The sequence below is a fragment of the Ctenopharyngodon idella genome, chromosome 5 (genome assembly GCF_019924925.1).
Source record: "Ctenopharyngodon idella isolate HZGC_01 chromosome 5, HZGC01, whole genome shotgun sequence".
NCBI classification, from domain to species: Eukaryota; Metazoa; Chordata; class Actinopteri; order Cypriniformes; family Xenocyprididae; genus Ctenopharyngodon; species Ctenopharyngodon idella.
Window position 1 is genome coordinate 43,044,404 of NC_067224.1, and position 24,852 is coordinate 43,069,255.

At 37.1% G+C, this 24,852-nt stretch overlaps 1 protein-coding gene across 14 annotated transcripts; it reads right to left on the reverse strand.

Moving 5' to 3' along the window:
* Positions 1-1,923: 1,923 nt before the first annotated feature.
* golga2 (golgin A2) lies at positions 1,924-23,294 on the reverse strand. 14 transcript variants are annotated; one of them, XM_051894585.1, is made up of 28 exons: positions 23,156-23,294; positions 20,520-20,639; positions 18,852-18,935; positions 18,259-18,393; positions 17,949-18,001; positions 17,003-17,066; positions 16,381-16,440; positions 15,015-15,095; positions 14,655-14,693; positions 14,505-14,567; positions 13,729-13,822; positions 13,314-13,420; positions 13,179-13,237; positions 12,747-12,888; positions 11,067-11,156; positions 10,860-10,967; positions 10,560-10,647; positions 10,270-10,406; positions 8,659-8,877; positions 8,467-8,580; positions 6,681-6,905; positions 6,443-6,542; positions 6,265-6,353; positions 5,809-5,971; positions 4,958-5,125; positions 4,608-4,714; positions 4,364-4,532; positions 1,924-4,083 (listed from the first exon to the last, which is right to left on the reverse strand). In XM_051894585.1, the coding sequence occupies exons 1-28, from the start codon at positions 23,201-23,203 to the stop codon at positions 3,797-3,799; spliced, it is 3,213 nt and encodes a 1,070-aa protein (XP_051750545.1). In that variant the 5' UTR covers positions 23,204-23,294; the 3' UTR covers positions 1,924-3,796. The 14 variants fall into 14 exon arrangements, with proteins under 14 accessions (XP_051750545.1, XP_051750544.1, XP_051750543.1 ...); XM_051894584.1 differs by having other exon boundaries at positions 17,949-17,998; positions 20,511-20,639; XM_051894583.1 differs by having other exon boundaries at positions 20,511-20,639.
* Positions 23,295-24,852: the final 1,558 nt, after the last annotated feature.

Consider the following 24,852-nt stretch of genomic DNA (forward strand, 5'->3'; position numbering starts at 1 on the left):
TTACCCATGATGCTGTACAGAAAATTTCACCAATCAGAGAGTTGAAATAAGCTAAACATGCCAAAAGATCTTATTGACTCCCATGAAGCACTGCGAATGATGCAATCAAGTCGATCACTCTACGCTATACACACACACACACACACATATATATAAACAAATATACATGTATATACATACATATATACATATATATACACACACACATATATATATATATATATATATATATATATATATATAATATATATACACACACAGTGCACAGCATAAATGAGTACACCCCCTCTGAACAAATACAAAAGATGTATTTTCTTTATGATCACTAATACAATTCATGGAAAGATGGCAAAACTAAAATGTATTAAACATATACATAACAAAAACTGAGAAATACATGTCATTAATAGCCATAAAATAAGTAAATTAGCCAATTTTGTTTAAATTAAGGATTGCAGAAATGAGTACACCCTAGATTTAATTCAACAAATGTATAATATTCTAGCACTTAGTATGCCCTCCATAATTTTGAATATACTGCTCTGACCCTTCTTGGCACGGAGTGTACAAGTTCATGACAAATTGTCACATCTGTCCTGTTTAACTCCTGGATGATGAGCTCCTTAAATGCCCTGATCTTTAATGGGGAGTGTTGCTCAACTCGTCTCTACAGAATCCCCCACAGGCGCTCAAGAGTGTTAAGATTGAGTGCAATACATGTCCACAGAAGGTTTTTCACCTTGGGAGAATGCATATCCTCATTGTCATGTTGAAAAAAATGCCCAACAATGCAGGGAATGAGGAAAGGGCAACATCTTCTGTTTCAAGTTTGTGTATTAAATTACACAGTGGTGTGGGAATTCATGACAGCATTGATAAAGCACAACTCCCTCACACCTTCAGCACTCATACATCCCTATATAAGAGCTTTACTACCACTGAACTTTACTGTGGGAACCAGGCACTTCTCACCGTACTCCTCCTCTAGCAACACCAAGTGCTTCCACTGTTGTCAGCATTAAGTCTGAGAATGATTCAGTGGGTTAATTGTCAAGAAATGACTTCTCTTTAAATGTTTTGATTCAACATACTTACCTGTTGATCAAACATTGCCTTAAACTTACACCAGAAATTTTTTATTTCGTTTTATTTAGTAACTTTTAGGAGGGTGTACTAACATTTTATCACCTTGATAAGAAAATCTTATTTTCCTGAATAATTTGACATGCTTCTTTGGTAATTGATTAAGCAGACTTGCTGGAACATAATATCTCTAAAGAACCCTAACATGTCTTCTAAGTAACTGAGTAATTGCTGACTTTCAGAAGTTTGTTAATTAATAACTCAAATCAGAGGGGGTGTGCTAATTTATTACTCATATATTATATATATATATATAAAATTAACATTTGTAAATAAGTAGTTTTATATTCCTCCATTGTTTTTAATTCGGCTATGCTGTTTGCAATGCTTTGTGGGATTGTAGTTCTTTTTTTTTGTCTGATTTTCAAATACTTTTTTGCGTCAAATCCAAGTTTGTAGTGTTGTGATTCTCCTCGTAGCTGGTTGGTTTAGTTCATAGCTTTAAAGAAGACTTTTTAAAAATGGGAGAAATGAATGGAAAACTACGGAAGCTGACAAAAGGGGGTGAGCGTTAATGCACTCTATTGAAACAGGAAGTTGAGATGGGACACAGAGGCTGCTTTTTTAAAGAAAATTACCAATAACCTTTAGTTTATAGCAAATATTCAATGTAGTTCCTCAGTGAGGTCACTGAAATAATGATTAAAATCATTTTACCAGTACATTGTCATCATATACACAAACACTTGAAATGACAGCATTGCCTGTAACATGTCAACCTCAAAAAGAGCATGAAATCATAATTAATTGCCACATCATTAACTTCAGACATTAAACAGGTTTCGTTTTGCTCAATCAGGTTTATTTAGGAGGAAAATCACTGCAGAAGTATTTCTGCTGAAACAACTCATTATTCCTTCATTGTGTTCCATCAGTCTAAATTAAAACAGATTAGTGTGTAATTAATTATCCCAAATAAATAGAATTCTCCTTTAGTTCAGCTGTAGTACGAAACCACACAAACGGCGCGTCCTTTCTTCCCACAAGATTCGTCTTTTTCTTCAGCAGGCAAACGCAAGCATCGCTTCCATCCTTCTCCCCCCCCCATGAATATACAGTATGATACACAGTTACACTATTTACACATCTGTTACTTCAACAAGCCTCTGCAAAATAATCGACGTGATTCGAAAATATCCGGTTAAAGCCCACGCCCCAAAATAATCACTGTAAAATATATTCATACATGAGAGCGCAGATATAAATGCATAAGCTTGACGTTCACAGATGTGACTAATAAAAGTGCTTCAGAGTACAGCAGGGTCAAATACCCCGGTACTGCAGACCAAACACAGTATTCAGATGTAAACTCCATCAACACGCTTTCCAGTTATGAATATAGATATGCCAACACTTTCTATGAAGCCTGTGTGTAAATATAACGCATTAGAAAGCAATGCATTCTGCTTTATAACTGGTTGAGTGTTTTTGCAAATACCTGTAAGCAGATTATAATACTTCTAAAGAGCTTCATGCATTAAAATGCAATGCATTACCACTCTTTAAAGGTGTAGCCATGAAAGGAAATCTGTATTACAATTATGTACAAAAACATACAACTAATTACAAGGTGCATAAGAACAGCTTCACAGAAAGTGTTATCAAATTATGCTCTTTAAATTATCTGATGTTCCAGCTTTGCTCACACAAACTCTGTTTTCTATCATCTCTGTACAGCTCTCACAAACTCACACTCATATCATTCACTGGACATCAACGAACGACACTCTGAACTCTCAGCTGACCACGTCATAGAGTTAGCCGCGAACAATCTTCAACATCTGACAAGCTTCGACTCGCACACGCTGTAAAAGAATTTAAAAAATGTTGTTTCAAATTTAAAAAAAAAGCAAGTGTTTGTACTACCTTAAAATAAATTTAAGTTGAGTCAACTTGAAATGTGAAGTTGTACTTAGTTGTACAACTTGGATATTTGAGTTGAGTAAACTTAAAGTTTTAAAGCAGCACGAACACTTACTTTTTAAATTGAAACAACAAATAAAATGTTTACAGTGCAGTCTGGGAAAACAACACAAGGTGCTCGTGAGTCAGTAGGGAAGAAATTATAATTACATCTTTCAACAAATCCCAATAATAACTTGCCGTCAGAAGGCTCATATTAGACGCCGCTGACTTGTGTATACCTTACACTGTTCAGATCATGAATTTGCAGTTCTGATTCGGTTTCTATTACGTTACCTTCTCAATACTCTGCCCTACATGCTTTGCAAGCGAACAAACACTTCATAACCTTATTCTTTTAGAAAACACTTCATCTTCTTAGACCTGTCCAGACCTGCTCTATCATATCATATGTGTGAGATTATTATGTAACGAGTTCACTGAATCAGTGAATCATATTGATATGAATCATCAGTGATCTGTCAGGAAACCTATTGCACCTATATGTGATAAAGTGGACTGATCGATCAGGGAAAGGACACAAGAGCAGCGAGAACTGATATTCTTATGGAATAACTGGTTTACACACAAACCAAATGGAGCCGAAGAGCTTCAGAATGAATCAAATTTCTCTGTAGAAACCAGAGAAACAAAGGAGGGGAAACCCACATGTCCATGTCGCCAAGCACCCAAGCAGGAAACATCAGGTGAAAAGATTCAGATTCGGCCCATCGGACGCACAAAGATGTTTTCAGACCACCAGAATCTTGACCTCGTCGTGTTCGTCTGGCCGGTAGAAGAACGGGATGCAGGGGTTTTCTCCCAGGAAGGGAGCAGGTCTGGCCTGAGGATTCTGGATCTCCTGCAGGAGCTGCATGATCTGACGGGCCGTGCCGTCTTCTCTGGGCCTCAGGGATGGGCTGGCTGCGAGCTCCGCTGCGGATCCGGGCCTCTCTAAACTCTGGGACCGGATCTCAGGGTCTGTGCTGGCCTGGGCCGATGAAGACATGTCCACCGCTGTGCTCATGTCCAGAACAGCTGTACAGACAGGGAATATTTTAGGAAAAAGGCAGGTTTAACATGACAAAACTCATAAAATGAATATTTTATCTTATCGGATTATGTAAAAACTGTCAAATGTCATCCTTGTTTCATTTATGATTCACGAACATTTTTCAATTTTTTTTGTGACTCACTCGAAGGATTTGTAAAGCATTTAAAGGGATAGCTCAATTGAGTTCAAGTTTTGTTCTCATTCAATAACGAATCGGATCATCTGAACGAACTGAATCACACATGTGTAAATGTGCCGTCATACCTGGACTGTCCTCACTGTTGATGTCCATGTGTCCGTCAGCAGGGTGAGGCTGGTCTCCTCCGGACGGCAGGAGGTCGGGGTTACTGACGGCGCTCATGTATCTGCTGTACCACTCGTTACGCTCCCCCACCAATCGCATGACCAGGTCCTGCAGCTCGGCTAGCTTCACCTAAACAGCACACAAACACACACGTGTCAACATCACGCCACAGACGTCACACCACCACAGAGCTGCTCCTCGTACCTTCATCTCCTCCTTGTCTTTGGCCAGCATGTTGATGTATTGCTCCTTCTCGAAGTGTCTTTGTTTCATGATGGCTCTCTGGTTCTGATACAGCGCGATGTATTCACCTACATATACAACAGGACAAAAAAGTTCACAAAAAACGCATTAGTAAAGAGGAAATTCCTCCAATGCTAATAAACTCAAATGGTTAAACATCAGCAGGTTAGTGGTTTGGCTGGTTTATCACTAATAAGAATATACCGTATTATCAAATATCGGCACATGCATTTTTCAAGCAGGTAAGAAATATTCTGCACTTTATGCATTTCGACACAATGTCAGATAGTGTGTGTGCAGTAGCGTCTCACCAATGGTGTCCGTTTCTCCTGACAGCTGAATGCAGCGGTGCTCCAGCTCCTCCAATCGCTCCTTCAGATCCGCCTTCTCCTGCATGAGCCTGGTGAAACGCTCCTGGAGTTTGTCCATGGCAACCCGCAGAGCCTCGTGAACCTCCACTGGAACCCCGTCAGAGCCCCCTACACACACAAAAAAAAAAAAAAAAAAAAAAAAAAAAATCAGCAGTGCAGCAAAGACAGTGCAAAAGTAGTAGTAATCGTTAAATAGTATAATTTTAGAAAAATATGAAGCAGCACAACTATTTTCAACATTGATAATAATCATAAATGTTTCTTAAGCAGCAAATCATCATATTAGAATGATTTCTAAAGGATCATGTGACAGACTGGAGTAATGATGCTGAAAATTCAGTTTTGATCACAGGAATGAATTACATTTTACTATATATTCACACAGAAAACAGCTGATTTACATTGGAATATTTCACTGTATTTACTGTATTTTTTTCTTTGAATGTTTTAGTTAAATATTACTAACATTTAAATTATATTCCAATTTAAAAGGCTTATTTTTAGTTAGAGGAAAAAAGACTTCAGCTCCTTTGTCTCCTGAGGCCACAAGAGGGCGCAATGAGATAAAATACTGTATTTTATACCTTAAATTCAAATGGACTGTTTTTGCATTCCAGTGTGGATTTTTATTTTAAATTCGACGAATATTTGAAACTCGAATTTGAATTTGACAGCCCTAAAACCAGACGTGTGACTGAGACTGCACAATAAGCACTGCACAAAAGTGTGTGGAAGTCTGGGGGATTTCAGTGCAGTGAATGTTTGCTCTGAAGCTCATAATGAAGCTGCACCTGTCTCTGAGCTGTGATGATGATGATGAAGATTATGCTCGTGGCTCATGGCCGCCATCTGTTGCCGGGCGGCGTGATGAAGCCTCCTCTCCTCTTCGAACCGGCGGCTCATCTCATCTCTCTCATCCTCCAGTCGTGACAGAGCAGAATGAATAAACTCCTCCTGCAACCATCAGACGAAAAGAAAGAATTCAATGAGGAGAAAATGTTGGGTGGAGCTTGAGTTTATGCTTCTGGATGTGATTGGATCATGAAAAGTAAGCTATATTTTTGATTAATATTGCTATTAATAGTATGTATTATTATTATTCATTAATATAATATAATATAACATAAAATAAACCAGGAACTGAGAAAATAAAATGAACTGATTGAATAAAGTCCATTTTGACTGTAAATCTCCATATCCAGTGCCACACAAGTCTATTCAGTTGTTGAATAATTTAATAAACTCACCATTTCTTCTTTGCTCTCAAAGTCTTGTGGAATGACAATCTGTGATTTCTGGAAGCTCTCTGGGACTGAGTGACTTTCCAACCCATCACCTTCAAACATCAGCAGGGTAATCGTCAGTAAAGTCACTGTGGTAAAACAGATGTTTCTCGGACACATGTCAGTGTTACATGGGACTCACCCTCGTCTCTGTGTGACGTGTTCAGGACGGAGCTGTTCAGGAGCTCCTGCACCTCCGTCTTCAGCTCCTCATTGTCTCTGGCCAGCTGGTTTAGTTTCTCCTGCAGGGGGCAGTAAAGCAGGATGGATTATTATCAAGCATTTAAAGTGACAGGAAACAAAACTGCAGTGAATGCTTGTGCTTGTGTGGATGGTAATATACTTATAGTTCTTGGTGTGAACAGGGTCACGGTGTTTACCTGCGCCTCCTGCAGCTGTATTTGACTCTGCTCCAGCTGCACTTTGCCCTGCACCTCGTCGTGCTGCAGTCTGTCCATCAGCTGTGCCTGATGCAGGAACTGCTTGTGCAGATGTTCTCGCTCAGCCACCAGCTGCTGGTATCCGGCCGTGTACTGCTGCAGGTGGCTCAGATACTGATCCCTCTGCTCCTGCACGGACGCCACCTCGTTCGACTTCTCCAGCAGCTGATACGATAAAAGAATAATCAGGTTACGGTGAGGAAAATGACAAAATTACCATATGAGAATGACAAGGTAGAGAAGAAATTGTTGAATAAAGGCATGTTTTGTTTTTGTGCACAAAAGTATTCATGTCACTTCATAACATTAAAGGGTTAGTTCACGCAAAAATGACATTTCTGTCATTAATTACTCTCCCTCATGTCGTTCCACACCCATAATACCTTCGTTCATCTTCGTAACACAAATCAAGATATTTTTGATGAAATCCGAGTTTTTTTTATCCCGAAATTACCACATTCAAGGTCCAGAAAGGTACTAAAGACATACATGACTACAGTGTTCAATGACTACAGTGGTTCAACCTTAAGGCAGCGGTTCCTAAACTGTTTTGTCAGCTGAACCCTTTAGAAGTAAAATAATTAGTTAATATTTCAATAATTTAACACATTCACATGTTCACGGTTTTCTGATGTCGATTAATGGTCACATTACATGCAATTAAACAAAATATTTAGTATCTTTTTAGTACTTTTGAGTTTTATTTTAACTTTGTAGCTGGACTTTAGAGTGATTAAGACCTCTTTATAGTGTCTCAGTCCACATTACTTTCACACTAATGTTTTAGGAACCCTATCAAATTGAATAACAACAATAACATCAACATTACTCCTACTAATAATTATTATTGTTTTAACCCTAATTATAAAATAAAATACAAATATATTACTGTTGCAAATAATAATTGTACTTTAACAAAAAATGAATACAAGATAATTATAATATTTTTATTTTACACTACAAGTTACAAAGCTAGAATTTAGAATTTTAAATTAAATTTAAAGTCTTAAATTCCACACTTTCAAGCTTTTAACAATTCAAATCCTCAAGCTTTTATTTTGGCAGAATGAAATGCTGCAAAATTCTGTCCGCAAAAATGTTGGAAATTATGCAAATGTGTAAATAGAGTAACACTAGCGCACACTGTGTCACTGAGACTCTGTAAACATAAGCTGCTCACGTGTAATTTTGATTTGATAGCTATTGAGGGTCAAAATAATATTGTATTGTTATATATTGTATTGACATCCCATCAATTAAATATTTACCATCTTATATTCTGCATAATTGGGTGTTTTTAAATAAACATTGACAAAAACTATACAAGTTTCAGGGCTGGACGATATGATGATATATATTAGATTGATATAAGTGATCACCTGGATTTAGACTTACCTATATAGAATTTATATAAAGCATTCACAGGCAAATTTGTTTCGAAATCAGGCACATATAACTGTCAGGAAACCACGATTCCTGGCTGCATGTCAATATCCATGGATCACTGGATCTTTGGTAAGTTGTAAGGAACACTATTGAGTCCAACCTTTAGTTTAAACTGATAATCGTTCGTTTTATTTTCGCACTTTCCCCTATTAAATCCAGTCATACAGCAGGCTCTTTTGCCACTCAGTCCGGCTGAGGGGGCGTGTTCCAGCGGGAAAGTGACATCATTTAATAATTAGCTTGTGACCCCTGTGTCATTTGCATCTAGACGGACACAAACCTGTTCTTTGGCATTGTGCAGATCTTCCTGTAGCTGACCCATCTTTCGAGCGATCTCCTTCTTGATGTGCTGCTCGGACTGCAGAGCGCTCGTCAGCTCCATGTTCTCATTGGTCTGAAGGAGGAGAAAGATCAGGGGTCATCGCTCAGAAGTAACGTTCATTCATATACGTCATCTTTCACTAGAGCTCACCAGCTTGACAAAGCCGTTCTGAAACTCAGCCAGCTGGTCTTTGAGGTCTCGGTTCTGAGCCAGGGCTCTGCTGATGGTGGCCTTATCGCTCTGGACGTCCTCCAGAATACGGAGTCGATCCTGAGCCTCTTCAGCGGCCCGTTCGGCCTGTCTCTCCAGTTCTTCCAGCCTCGCTTCCTGTTCCTGCACCAGTCGGCTCAGCTGCTCGTTGTCCCGCACCTACAGACCACAAGAGAGCGCTCAAACACTCATGTAAGGAGTGTCTGCTAGGAATATATGATGTAACGATATATATATGCCATGATTTTGCTGGTGATATAAAATAGTTTCCCTTATATCATCAACAACTGCAATGCAACATATTTCAAACGCATGTCTACAAGATAAGGTTAGAAATAAATGCAAAATAACGGCCGCAAGATGGATTAAAATTATTTAAAATAAGACAAAACAAGCATAAAAGAAAAAACAACTAAATAAATATAGATAATTCTTATTTTAATTCACCCTCTCAACAAATGCTTTTTGTTTTTGTGTTTGAAGAACCAGGATTATATGTATAATATAATAGCTCAAGTCATGTAAATTGATAAAATCTTTTTTTATATATACAGAATATGTATTTTCATAGTTATTCATTATATTATATCCTTGTTTAGATTATATTTTAAATTATACCCCGAATTATCATTAACCCATATGCAATTGGAAAAGACATGTAAATAAATTGGTTAAAAAGAGCTTAACCCTGAAGAACATTCAGCGCTGAAATTTTCTGGAATGTAACTTTTTAATTATTATTATTATTTTAGTCACTTTTTTAATTTACAGAAACTAGGATTAGATTAGTGCCCATTGGTTAAAATACGTTTAGAAAACAAATATCAATAGCTATGTTTTTATCCAAAGTTGTGAATTAAACTTATTGCAAAACTGGAATATGGCATAAAACATTTGCGAATATAGCAGTGTTTCCATCCCATGTGTTCAAGAGAACAAAATCTTAACTTCCTTGGAAAATGGTGCAAAATATCGGTAATAAAAAAAAAAAGGAAGTTGCTGCACTGTGGCGTTTTTCCTCCATCATAAATGAGTTGAGTCTCAGAGACGCAATAAACGCTGTCATGTTTTCTTGTGTTTGGATGCTGGAACACAAACGTGCGAGACGCTTCTGGAGGGAATTAAACCAAAACATTCTGATGACAGACTTTGATGCTGCGATGCGATTGGTCCACTGGTTAGTCCAGTTATCCAATCACAGCCTCTGCTGAGGCAAAGTCACATGTGTTTTTTTGAGCGGATAAGTTTTAATGTACATTTTTAGAATTTACGTGCATCTTGCCGTTTCCATCCAGCATTTTTTTTTTTAATTAAAAATGTGCATAAAAATAGGTGAATGGAAACAGCTATTGTGAAGAATGAGGAGGCCCTGGAGTCAATAGGGTTTTGTGTAATGCATTTAAGAAAAGTATTAATCTAAATATACTGCAATAAGAATTGCATGATCTAGTATTTTCACATTTAAATTTAGAAAAATGAGTTAAGACAAATACAGTATTTGCAAGTAAATGCATGACACAAAGCATGCATCACATGGTCAACGCAGGTCACCTGTGCTTGGTACTGTAGACTGAGAGCATCTCTCTCCTGCTGAAGGCTGCTGACGGTTTCCTGAAGGGCCAGTTCACTTTCTGAAGGGCCTGAGACCTGTGACACGGCCTGCAGCTCCTGCTCTTTACTCATCAGAGCTGTGGACACAAGACAAATCTGTCATGTTTCTGTCTGAAGAGTGTAAGGCTGGAAGAATCTGTCTTCAATTTGTATTTATGTAGTGCATGTTTTGGGCCTTTTTGCTTTGTTTTTTGGCAACTGGGGGAAAAAGTAGATCTCATGTCTTGTACCTGCAGCGTTCTCCAGTTCTGTGATCTTCTCCTGCAGCTCGTGGATCTGAGCAGCTGTGCTGTCCCTCTCCTCTGACATCAGACGCACCTACACACACAATACATCAACACACGATTTAATGAAATTTATATATGCACTGTGTTTCAGAGTTTACTCCATCTCTGAATGTTGCTTATAATGTGCATTTGGGAACGAAACCTGTGGCAACTATTTCACCAGATTTGTAATGAGAAGCATTTATAGTTGTACTGTACAATAAAACAGTTATTGTCATTTATACACACACAAAGTGTTTTTACCTGAGACAGGAGCTGTTCAGTTTTGTCTTTCCACACTCGTCCCTCCTCCTGAATCTGTGCAGCGTACTGATCTCTCTCCACCTGCAGCTGAGCGACGGACTCCATCAGCTGTAAGATACATAAATCGCACACAGGAAATTCAGAATGACAGAGGAAAAATACAGACACAAACAATTCCCAAATTACAAGCCCTTCAGCAGCACACACCTGAGACGTGTGAGCCTCTAACTGGTGCTTTTCTTCCAGGAGCAGCTGAACCTGCTGGTGTTCTGATGGAGGACCCGAATGACTGGAGAACTGCAGGATTTAATTTAACAAGCAGGAATTACTCCGTGATCTGTTGTTATATCATGTGCACAGTAAGGGCCAGATTTACTAACAGCTTGTGCCGATGCAAACACTCTTTTGGCATTAAAAAAACTACAACTACTGTCAATATTAAGTAAAGACATGCAGTGAAAAATTAGTGATGAAAAGCCGTGGACAGGGTTATTTTTGTGGCTGACATTGTTGCATATGCTTGTGTAGGATTTTCCCTTTCAGACGCAACATTAATGGGAGGAGAGTATTTAAATGAACCATGCAACGTGATTTACTAAGGTTTGCGCTAGTCAATTTACTGGTATTTGTCATTTTAGCAATTCCAATTCTTATCGATTCCCAGCTTCGATTCCAATGAAAAATCAAGTCAAACTTTTAGATAACATATTTATTCTGTCTTTTTGCAAAACATTTTGTTTTCAGCTGAATACTATGAACAAAAATCTGCAGCCGATAGACCGTTAGCCGTTTACACAACACCATTTTCAATCAAAAATAGAAAACTTATACGTTTTGGCTGTTCATTTACATGACAACAGCGTTTTGGGGGCCTGAAAATGCAAACTTTTGAAAACTGCAAAGACCACGTTTTTGAAAACTATACCATCATCATCTCCGTGTAAACTACAAAAACATGAATGTGTGAAAACTGTGACATCATGCACTTGAGTATTACGCGTTCAGTCTATAGGCTCGTAGCGTTTCTTTACAAACTGACACCGCCATCTACTGGCCTGGCAGCAGAATACAGGGATTTTAGTCGTTTACGCGGATCCATGTGAACGGATGATCTGTGCGGGAAACTTTTCAAAAACAAAAAGGACTTTTCCATTTTTAGTACATTGTTGTTGTGTAACCGTACCCTTACATGAGGAACTTTTGCCTTTGGTTTTAACAAAAAGTCAACAGCAAAAACAACTAATATGAATTTAAAATATTATTAAAAGACAAACAGTCAGCAATAAAATAAGAACAAATAAACTAATTAACAATAGCTCAAATAAATACAACTAACAAAGATGCAAATAAAATAAACAGTGTTTTGTTTCAGGTAGGTCTAGTATTCAGGTACAGAAATTGAAATCAAATTTAATCAAATGTAAAATAGCACGGCATAGTTTTCACTTTATAAAAATGAACTTTTGTTCTTTTATCAAAATTAATGATGCAGACGTCAGCTGGTATATTAGGCTGCTGTCACTTTAAGAGCGAATGCACTGATCCAATATACTGTTACATGTGTTTTCTTTCTCAACTGCTTACGTTCACATAAGACATAACTATCGTGAAACAGAACTTGTGCGCTGTGTTCTTTGCGCACACAGATAGCCGCCTCTCAAAGATTGCGCGAATATTGAATTGAGTTCTCTTTTGTGTTTTCTTGCACTTGAATGGTTTAAAATCACATTAAAATGCGCACACAGGAATCGATAAGTGGAATTGAAATTTATATTTTACGACAAGTATCTGCAGAACTTTCCACTGCCATCTGCGCTTTTATAGGACTGCAGTCTCATTTGCCCTGTTTAGTAAATCTGGCCCTAAGTGTGTACAGTGTTTTCTCACCTGCTGCAGCATGTCGTCGGCCATCTCCAGCCGCTTACGAAGCTCATCAACCTCCTGTTTCAATGCATTGTTCTCATTTACTCTCAGCTTGAGCTGCTCAGAAAGTTCTGAGCTCTGCTGCCTGGACTCCTCGCTCAAATTACTGACAGACACACAGAATATATTCATATAACATCTCATATTCAGAACCAGGTTTACATGATATATGTCACACTATTCTTCTCCTGCCGTTTCAATTTGCACTGTGACAATAATCTACCATTTCTACCACCTTCACAAGCAGAACATCTTCTGTGTATATTTATTTCTACTGACTGGTCTGGATCTTAAATGCACTTTAATGCTGGATCTAACCTAATCTAATAACAAATTCATTCATTCACATAACATCTGCAGCTAAATGAGGAGTAAAAAACAACTGAACAGACTTACTTAAACCTGAGGACCTCCAATCGTAGACTGTCTCTCTCCTTTTCTAGCTCTTTATTATGCTGCAGAAACAAGAATTTTTGAAACATAACCGTGTCAAACGTAGCTGATAATGAAGACAAATAGAGATTCTGCTACCTTCTCGAACTGCTTCTGTTGTGTCGAGACTGTAGATAACGTTCTCTCTAACTCAGACACTCGGTGTTTACTGGCCTGGAGCCGCGAGCTCAGATCTTCTGCCTCAGCTGCACACAAACACACACACACGAGGAGACGTTAGTGTAATAAAAAGGTAGATCTTGCAAGAACATGTGCAGGTCATACATCAAAAGGAATAAATTACATTTTTTGTGAAAAAGAAAATGAAAAACACTATGAAGAAAGCATATAACTATACCCCACTCAAAAGTTTAAGCTTGCTGCTGAAACACTGGTTAAAAATAAACTGTGAGTGTGCAGTTATATTTTTTTCTGGACATGTTTATAACATGTTTTGTGACAATGAATCTAAGAGTGTGTTATTTTACACACTGTCTCAAACACTCTCACACACCTGTCTTCTGTCGTGCCGCCTGCTGTGTGTAAGACAGGGCCGTCTGTAGCTCTGATTTCTCAGACACCAGGATGCCGATAGTCTGAATGTGAACCTGAAAGTGGACATGCATCATTAAACACACACAAAACTTTTTGTTTGTATAACAGCACTGACATCAACAGGGTTTTTCCTGCATCGAATATATTTTGGTGGCCGCCAAAATTAATCTGCCCAGCAAAGATTAATTCGATCATTTAAAGTGATGATATCTGCCGTGCTGCAGTATCAGTAGCTGCTAATAGCCAACGGATTTAAAGGGATAGTTCACCCAAAAATGAAAAATTTGTCATCACTTATGGTTGACGGTAGCCATTGACTTCCATAGTATTTTTTTCTCCTACTATGGAAGTCAATGGCTACCATCGACTGGTTACCAACATTCTTTAAAATATCTTCTTTTGTGTTCAACAAAAGAAAGAAACTCATACAGGTTTGGAACAAAATGAGGGTGAGTAAATGATGCAATTTTCATTTTTGGGTGAATTATCTCTTTAAAACGCTTAGCTTGTGATGTTTTCATGTAAATATATGTGTTCTGGTGTGATGTGATCACTCAAATCGAGATCTAGATTATATTTGTGCCACACTACCAGCAAAAGAACCAAATATATAAGACCTGTTTGAAGAAAATATTTAAATATTCTGTTGCTGATTGTTCCAACATGCTCATCCTGGAGTAGCTTTATTCATTAGTGAATCAGACATGACTACAGTACAGTATAACATCTGTTCACCTGTAGCTGTTCACGCATCGCTCCCTGCTCCTTACTGAACTTCTGCTCAAACTCTTTCCGCTCCTGAGGAGAAGAGATAACGCTCAGTAGGAGTAGTTGCACATTAACAAACGATTACTGAGCAATATAATAACACTGCTGGCCGCATACCTTCTGTAGTTGATCAGACAGCTCCTGAGACTGCTTCGTCTGAAAACACAGAACAAACATGGTCAACATTAAACCGACCTCTCACATGTGAGCATCAAAACAGATGTTTACTAGGTCACGCACTCATGTCTGAATAAATGCTAATCATGTGTGTTTAATAATATGTGTGAAGTTCACAAAGAATGCATTCTTGAATATTTTAATTGCATATTAAGTGTGAATATTGAGACTATGTTGCAAACTTTAATGTCTCATTGTACTCCACTGTGTTGCATGCAAGAATGCGTCCTGTATGAATGTCTCCTCAGGTATCACGGGATGTTCCGGACACACAGTCATGTATCATGCACACACTCTTACCAGTGTCTCGAGTTTAGACGAGAGCTGGGTGTTTGTTAGCGCGCTGGAGTCCAGAGCAGCTGCCAGCTCTTGGTTGCGAGTCTGACGTGGCGGCATGCACAGAGAGAGAGAGAGAGAGAGAGAGAGAGAGAGAGAGAGAGAGAGAGAGAGAAAGAATGAAAGACTCAGACATGACAGGACAAACAGGCGGTGATACGGTGTAACACAAAGAATCTGTTATACGTGTAACTGAACGCTTTCAACACTGAGTAATGTGGATAAACAGGCATTGGTTCGTATTCTAGCAGGGCGACATTTAACATTTTACTCAAAAAAGTGAGTACTTAAAGTAGAAATAAATTGGTTCTCTATTAAAATTAATACTTTTAATCATTAAGGATGCATTAAAATGATCAAAAGTGACTAATAATTTTACAAAAGATTTCTGTTTCAAATAAACGCTGCTCTTTTGAACTTGTATGTACTTGAAATGTATCACAGTTTCCACAAAAATATGAGCTGTTTTCAACATTGATAATAATCATAAATGTTTCTTGAGCAGCAAATCATCATATTAGAATGATTTCTGAAGGATCATGTGACACTGAAGACTGGAGTAATGATGCTGAAAATTCAGCTTTGATCACAGGAATAAATTACACTTTATTATATATTCACATTGAAAACTGTTATTTTTAGACTGTAATAATATTTCACAATTTTACTGTATTTTTGATCAAATAAATGTAGCCTTAGTGAGCAGAAGAGACTTCCTTCAAACTTTTGAACGGTAGTGTATGTGCGGACGAGGCGAGTAAGACTGTAACTTATAAACTGAGCCTCTTTTCGGTCGAGCAGCAGGTTACAGATGTGTTTGTGAAGCTGAAACAGGATGTTTGCTCAGTGTAGCAGGAGATCATGTGAGCGCCCGGATTAAATACCAGCACTACCACGGGACACACTGCAATAACGCACATACCGAGAGATACACAACTAATTACACCAATTAAGACTCAAGTAGTGCATAGCAGAGAGAATGGTTTCAGATCTTTTTTCAATTTTTATTTTTAGCAAGAAAAGTGCAAATTGTTCTTGATTTGGTCGGTACACCATGAAGGAATCAATCTGGGATATAATTGTGAAAATGATATCAAGCGACAGATGCTCTTAGTCTGTAAACCCCTACAGACTTCAAGCTATTTTCATCGTAAGAGCTTCAATAAGATTATCCTGCTTGAGCGAGATTAGTGACCGTTTGGAGTGTTCATTATAAACCTCTAGAGTAAACAGTACAGTAATACAGTTCTGCACACCTAGTTTTTAAAAAAAAGAGATGATGTTAAAGTTAATAAGCCGAGGTAATTTAACAGTAAAACATATTGAATACCTCCAGTTCCTTCTCGTTGACTGTCGGTGGATCGCTGTCTCCATTGATGTATGTTGATGACTGCATTTCACCCAAGAGGGAAATAAAAAACAATTAACATTTACACAAAACAACAAATAAATCGTCGTCTTTGGGAATTCAAAGCTTTGTCCTGAATCATTTCATCAATTCATCCTGAAATTGTTGATTTAGAAGTGTTAGATAGGAATTGAACAGCTATAAATGCATAATATGTTTATTCTTTTATTTTTTTTAACTCTCTCAAGGCATGTAAATTAATGAAATATTGTTGGTTCTTTTGAGAGAAACCATTGGTTTAGTTCTTCAAAAGTCAAGACCAAATGAAATATAAATATTATACATAAAAATATAAATCAAAATACAAAAATATAAATCATTTACTTCCTAACAAAAATGTAATGGGATTCATTGGTGCATGTTAATCTAAAAAAAATAAAAATAAAAGCCTGCTTTCAAAATCTTTCACTAAAATATAAATACTTCTGAAATGACGTTTCTGCTGATGAAACCAAGCAGGGTGGGGAAAAATAACATTATCTAATAACATCATAGCATCATAATCCACCCAAACACAGACATTACAGCAAGCAGACAGACTCACGTCAGACAGAAGTCCATTGAGCTGCTGAGAAAGTTGTCTCAGGCTCTCTGTGGACGACAGCGGCCTGCAAACACAAACATGAGCTCAACTTCACACAATAAACCATTTAGTGTTACAATGAACTGGCATTATAAACACATAAAATCTGAGGTTTTGTTCTTGGTTAAGCAAGCATAAAAAAAACATTTTTGTTGCTTGAAATAAAAAAATGTTAAAATAAATCATAAAAAACTTCAGCTATTTGCCAAAGCAACATTTATCATTTATTTTAACTTGATGTAATAAATAACTAAAACTGAAATAAATAAAAAATATATAGACATGCTTTTTAAAAACATAAAACGTATAAAAATGTCAAAAACGCAACAAAAAATAATAAAACTAACTAAAATGAAAATAGAAAAATAAAAAATTATAATAGTATCTCAATGAGATACTTCAACACATTTTCCAAAAGATACAACTTTTCCACCTTAAATTCAGGGTTATTATAGTTAACATTTTTGTTACTTGAAATAAAATTAATGTTAACTGAAATAAATAAAATATAAAAAAACACTTACGATTTTTTTTTTTATTTCAGCTAGTTGTCCAGAAAACATTTCTCATTTTAATTCAACGATGTACTAACATAAAAAGTGATATAAAATTAATAAAAAACTATATATACATTTTTATAAATTACTAAAAATAAAAACTATTTCAAAGAGTTATTAAAAACTGTAACAGTACGTCAGTGACAGTAAAAAAACACTGCGTGAATCAAAGCTTGTTCTCTGTGTTTTCGTCTCATCCATAGAGAATGAATGTGTAAATATCTCCAGAATCAAAAACCAGTCCGTCAGTGTTTCGCTCTAAAACTCATTAAACGTCATGATTGGCTGTGATTGTGTCATGCTGAGTTTTCGATGAGAGACAACTGGATGTAAATAAAGAGCAAATTCACCTTTTATCTTCCAGAGGATGTTCATCGCCATTTGCATCTGCTGAGTAATTCTGCTGGAAAAACACCAATCAAAAACACAAACTTGAGAATATATGCGCCAACACAAGAAACACCTGACAGAGCAATACACTAAATAATGACATGCATGGAACAGGTTAAAAACATGAGCAGAAAACATCTAAACAGTTAAAAGACACGAACAGACAACGGCTGGGTTTCAAAGCCTAGTGATCAGTGACCTAGACAGCATCAAACACCCAGTGACGCTTTTGAAACGCAGCTTAGGTGAAGGACATCAACACACACAGACCTGCAGGACAGCGTTATCAGCGACACACTCGGTGTTAATAGCAGAAGCGGGGTTAGAGACGGGCGAGTCTCGCTCAGGATCAGCACTGGCCTCCTCCAGCTCCTGCGAGACCCGGGTCACCACGTCCACTCGATCCTGACGCAATACAGCGACAAACACGCATTAAACTCAGCTTTCACACGCACACACACACATATTATTATGATAGGGTCATATTCCAGGCATACCCAATTCAATATATATTCAAAAACATTCAATCCCTGCAGGCACTAATGCTGCTGATTATGACTGAAACATGAATCAAAGATGCATTAAAGTCAACATAAAACAGCATGTGATGATTGCGGAGTAAAATATATAAAACATTTATTCCTTTAGAACAGCGTGCACTGATGAATCCTTCACAATAAGAACACGAATCAAGAAAGAGTCTGTTTTCATGTTGACTATAAAAACAGCAGCAGATGATGCAAACGTAAACTTCTTCCTGCGATGATCTCACAGCATGCGCGGGAACACAGATGAGCGAACTCAAAGAGCGAAAGGAAGGACAAAAGCCAACAGGAGGAGAGGAGGGACAGCGAGCAGCTCACCTGACTGATGTTGACGAATGGAGGCTGAGACACTCCATTAGTCAGACTAAGATCAGACACCATAACTTTGAGAATATTCTCAATCTACAGGGGAAGGAGAGGCAGACGATAAAGAAGAAGGGTTGAGAGAGGAGGAAGTAGTAAGAAAGTGATAAAGGAAGCGCTAAGGAGGCAGGAAAGTCTAGATGAAGGGTTAGCAGTGCATGAACCTGATCAACCAGCCATTATACGCAAAAAAACAAAAAAAAAACCAGACCTTTCGCTTATAGCTTTTTCTGAATATTTTTTGTAATATTTTGGGTTTTCATTTGAATAATTGTTAGGTGCATGTCAGTTGTTTTTTTAAACTAACAATTAATATTTAGGTTTAATTTGTTTTTAAAGGTTCTTATTTGTACATGTGATGATATACAGTGAATTTTTTTCCTTAATGCAACAACAAACAGAACCAACAATTAATTAAGGACATACAAAAATAGAATATATTATATTTATTATTTTCTATTAAGAAATATGGTGTGAAAATATAAGATTTTAGGGAGAAAAATAATAGCAAAGATTTGTATGGAAAATATACAAAACAAAACAATGTATGCAGTACCTGTACAGTGTGCGAATTTAATTATATTAAATATATTCATTTAATAATTTAATACTTAGTCATTAAAGATAATTAAAATTATTATATTAATATATTCAATTAACTAATTAAATGAAATAAAATTTAATTGAATTAAAATAATTAAAATCAGTACAACAAATTGTATATATATATATATATATATATATATACACACACACACTCTTTTTTAATTAATTTATTTATAATATTATATTTTTATTTATTTATTTATATTTCACTGTACTGCTTTTAACTAAGTTTTAGTTCAGTTTTAGTTATTTATTTCCAGGTAGTCAGTAATTTTAGTGCTTCAACTTAAACTATTAATAATATTTTTTTTTTCCAGCTGTATTATTAACAAAATGTTAATTATACAATAACAAAAATGTTTTCAAGTTTTAGTTTTATTTATTTCCAGCTAGTAATTTTAGTGCTTTAACTTAGTTGCCAAGATGAAAATTCTAATTTTGGTTTATTTACTTTTTATCAAACATTATATATATATATATATATATATATATTTGTAATAGCTTTTTTTTTTAACAGAACCCTGGATCAGACTATCTGTATTTAATCTTTGAATAATGACTGTTTACTATTGTCTTTTTAGAGCTGCTTTACAGCAGAAATGAATTCTGTTTGCATCATTGAATCATTATTTTCCTGTTTATCAATCTGTATTGTATAAAGCACTATAGAAATAAAGGTGAAGTGACCTGTAATTACTGTTCTGTGTCAGTGCAAACAGAGCCAATTAGAATAAACGAGAAACCCAGACCTGTATAAAACAGTAGGACTAGATGCTAAAACAGTCCCTCAAAATGGTGAAGAGGAAATATAATTCATTACATGCAAAAACGACAAAAACCAATTAGATCCTCAAACAGTTCCTGAAACGAGGATTGATTCCTGCCGTGGGAAAGTACCACTAACTGATCAGTCAAAAAACAAACAAATCCCAACAAAGACACAGTCAACATTCAATCGCATCCGGCCGGCAAAGCACTGATTTCACACAGTGTGGATGGATTACGCACCTGACTCACATTGTCTGGAGAGCGTCTGTCAGCAGGTGCGTCCGTCTGATCGCCGCCTTTCACTTTCCTCTTCTTCTTTGGTCCAGCACTTCCTGTGGATGGGATCGTCTTCTGTTGAAACTCCTTCAGCTGCAGAACGTTAAACACAAAGACTTTGATTTAATGTTTGATATCAAATATCCATCATATAAAAGCTACAGTATATATAATACCCCTATAATGCCCCTTTTCACAAGATGTAATATAAGTCTCTGGTGTCTCCAGAATGTGTGTGTGAAGTTTCAGCTCAAAATACCCCACAGATCATTTATTATAGCTCGTCAAATTTGCCTCTATTTGGGTGTGAGCAAAAACATGCCGTTTTTGTGTGTGTCCCTTTAAATGCAAATGAGCTGCTGCTCCCGGCCCCCTTTCCAGAAGAGGGCGGAGCTTTAACAGCTCGCGCTTCGGTCGCTCAACAACAACAAAGCTGGAGAATCTCACGCAGCCAAAATGAGGATTGTCAGTAACGGTGTTCAGCCTTACATTGTTCAAACCGGAGTCGACACTGATGGAGAGACTCAGGAAGAAGTTACAACTTTTAGGACGTTTCTGAATGGTTAGTGGATAAATTTATGTAGTTGCTGTGGAGTTGATTCAACTTATCAACTAGCATGTGCCGTCATGTTAATCTTTTGTGCAAATCCAGTGTTGAATTGACTCTCGTTTGTGAAGCAGTCCGGCGTAAAATGACGGCATGACAACAACACTCTACTACAACAACTCTTCCTCTTCTCTAAAGCAGCCCAACATGGCCCTTTATTGTGTTCTCGGGGGCGGGGTTTATGTAAATTTTGTGGTTTGTGATGGCTGAAGAACTTTGTTGTAGTCCCTGCCAGCCTTAAAAAGTGATTTCTGTAAAAGTAAATATCTCCCTTTGCATCGAACTTTGAGTGTCGTAACTTTGCAGATGTTGTTTATGATGAAACAGCAACATTACACACTAACTAAAGTTAAAAAAGTCAAATCATACACAAACTATTAAAAACATTTGTTAACTGAAATAAAGCTGAAATAAAGTAAAATATAAATATTATTTGTTTGATATTGTTTTATATAACGCAATGACAATCAGACATTACACTACAAAAAATGACTAACCAAGATAATTGGAGACTGAAAATACGATTCTAGTCTTTCTACTTTAATTCAACATGTTACATGCCATTTCTTTGCAATTAATAGTGAAATTTACTAGCAATTTTGGAGTGAAAATTGTTTCTGTACCAAAATTTTGTTCAGTGGAATTATGACTCATACTCTTTGGCTGCTGTTTAACTAAACCAGCATCAATTCACCAGTGCCACTGACAACTCGAGTCAATAATCTGTCCTAATTCTGCCACAGTTTAAACACACTGGCTTGAATCCATTGTGAACTACAACTAAATCAAGATAACGAAATCAAGTTCCACTGCACCAGTGACACTACAGATACGGTCAGATATGACAAAGAACAAACTGCACTTTCTGTTCGTGAAGAAGCTCCCATCCAGTCCTGCGATATGGAGATTGAACACACAGTCGCTCTAGTAGGTCAGATTTGTGATTCAGCTGTCATGGGACGAATGGGTCTAATTCAGCTCTCATATGACAGAGACACAACTTTAAATTCCAAAGTTGATTTTTTCAAGACGTGTTGTTGGTGTTCCAGGCCACAGACAGCAGCTGTTCCTCTGGCGTGCTTAGTTAGGGTATATATATAACACTTAATATTCAGTAGTACTATCAACTGGACTGCACTGACACTATTAGATAAGAACAACATTTAAACTGACTTGAGCTGAATAATAATGACACTTCTGTCTTTTTAAAGCTGCTTTACAGCAGAATTTGTCTCATATTTGATGAAGTTTGCATTATTGAACCTCTCTTATTTTCTGTTAAGATGCTTTGAAACAATCTGTATTGTATAAAGCACTATAGAAATAAAGCTGACTAGACCTAGTGTACCTAGGCAGCACTTTTGGGCATCAAGCGCACTAACATGCATCAATTCACAAAAACACTAATAATCATAGACTCGATCTGTCATTTAATCAATTAAACCTCAAACATCAACCACAATAAGGGGGTCTAAAACCAATTAAACCTAATTAGTTAAGCACTTTTACTGTTAACAAAAACAACCAGCTGTTTCACTTAGAGCTGTCATTTAATCTAGTAAACTAACACTAATCAGCTGTTTAAATGAGCCTAAAGTCATGAAGAACATTCAATTCACATTGTTGTTGTTGTTTTTAATTCTTTAAATGACGCCAAAACACAGAGGCTAACAACATTAGCATGCCAAGTTACACTGACATCCACCCACAGACACTTTTATCACATTTCTGACTGGTTAAAATCGTTATAAACGCGAGTAGAGAAACAAACTCTAATGAGCTAATATTCAGGCTTTATCTCAGCTCAATCCCCGGGCTTTCCTGACAGCCGCGCCCGTCCGAGAGTGCTGGCAGCCGGATGCGGGCCCGCGGAGAGGCCGGTAGACGTGGAATGTCAACATGACAGATGGAACGCACACGCTCGGACGCGATTCAGTTACAATCGACAGATGACTTTTGTTTCAAAAAGAGCGAAAGATCATGTCAAAGTACATAAATGTACCTTTTTCTTGGCTGCAGCGAGCTTGATTTGCCTGTTCTGGTCCGCCATCCTCTCGCGCAGCTGAGCGAACGGCACCACGTCATCAGATGATCCGTGCGCGTGTGTGCGCGTGTTAGAGAGAGAGAGAGAGAGAGAGAGAGAGAGAGAGAGAGAGAGAGAGAGAGAGAGACGCCTATGGAAACCCATTTCCGTCACACAGGAAAAATGTCATGATTAAGAAATCATAATCTGAGGTCGAAATTATGGCATACTGAGTCATAATTATGAGATAAAAGTCGAAATTATGACTAAAAAAAAGGTGATATTTATGTACGGTGACCGGGAGGGGACATTTTTCATTGTAGTTTAGATTTCATTTCTAACAGCACTGTTGTCGATTTGTACATACATTTAAATCATTAACGCACAAGACCTTGACTGTTTTTTTGTTAATTGCATTTAATAGATTACACTTTAGCTAAAACATTGCACTTGTATATTTGGGCTGAGTTTTCGTTGCATTTCACCGTTTTGACCAGCAGGCGTCAGCAGCGCCTGTCGTTTCGAGCGCTTCGAAACTGAGTCATTTTGTGAAGCAAATGGTTCAATTGATTCAATGTTTAAAAAAGATTCGTTTCCCTCAACTCTAGTGGCTGCATCCGAAATCGCATACTCTTTTGAGTATGTGCTTATTTTGAATAAGTAATTACTTCACGACTATGAAGTTCCATTTAAGTTCCATTTATGGAAGTTCCATTTATGGTATTATTTACATTTACATTAATTTACATTAATTTACATGTATGGCCACCCTGCTGAAAAATCCAGCTAAAACTACTAAAACAAACTTTGTACATAATCTAATAATCAAAACAAAGTTAACTAATGGATGGAACTATACATGAAAAAATACTATAGTGTTTTTGAACCATACTATAGTAAATTGTAGTATACTGTATATATTATAGTATTTACAACACTTTGTTAATGAATGCTACAGCATACTGTAGTATTAACTATAGTGAACTGTAATTTAGTTTTTACTACAGTAAACTGTAGTGTATATTGTACAAACCCGATTCCAAAAAAGTTGGGACACTAGATAAATTGTGAATAAAAAAGGAATGCAATGATGTGGAAGTTTCAAATTTCAATATTTTATTCAGAATACAACATAGATGACATATCAAATGTTTAAACTGAGAAAATGTATCATTTTAAGGGAAAAATAAGTTGATTTTAAATTTCATGGCATCAACACATCTCAAAAAAGTTGGGACAAGGCCATGTTTACCACTGTGTGGCGTCCCCTCTTCTTTTTATAACAGTCTGCAAACGTCTGGGGACTGAGGAGACAAGTTGCTCAAGTTTAGGAATAGGAATGTTGTCCCATTCTTGTCTAATACAGGCTTCTAGTTGCTCAACTGTCTTAGGTCTTCTTTGTCGCATCTTCCTCTTTATGATGCGCCAAATGTTTTCTATGGGTGAAAGATCTGGACTGCAGGCTGGCCATTTCAGTACCCGGATCCTTCTTCTACGCAGCCATGATGTTGTAATTGATGCAGTATGTGGTCTGGCATTGTCATGTTGGAAAATGCAAGGTCTTCCCTGAAAGAGATGACGTCTGGATGGGAGCATATGTTGTTCTAGAACTTGGATATACCTTTCAGCATTGATGGTGCCTTTCCAGATGTGTAAGCTGCCCATGCCACACGCAC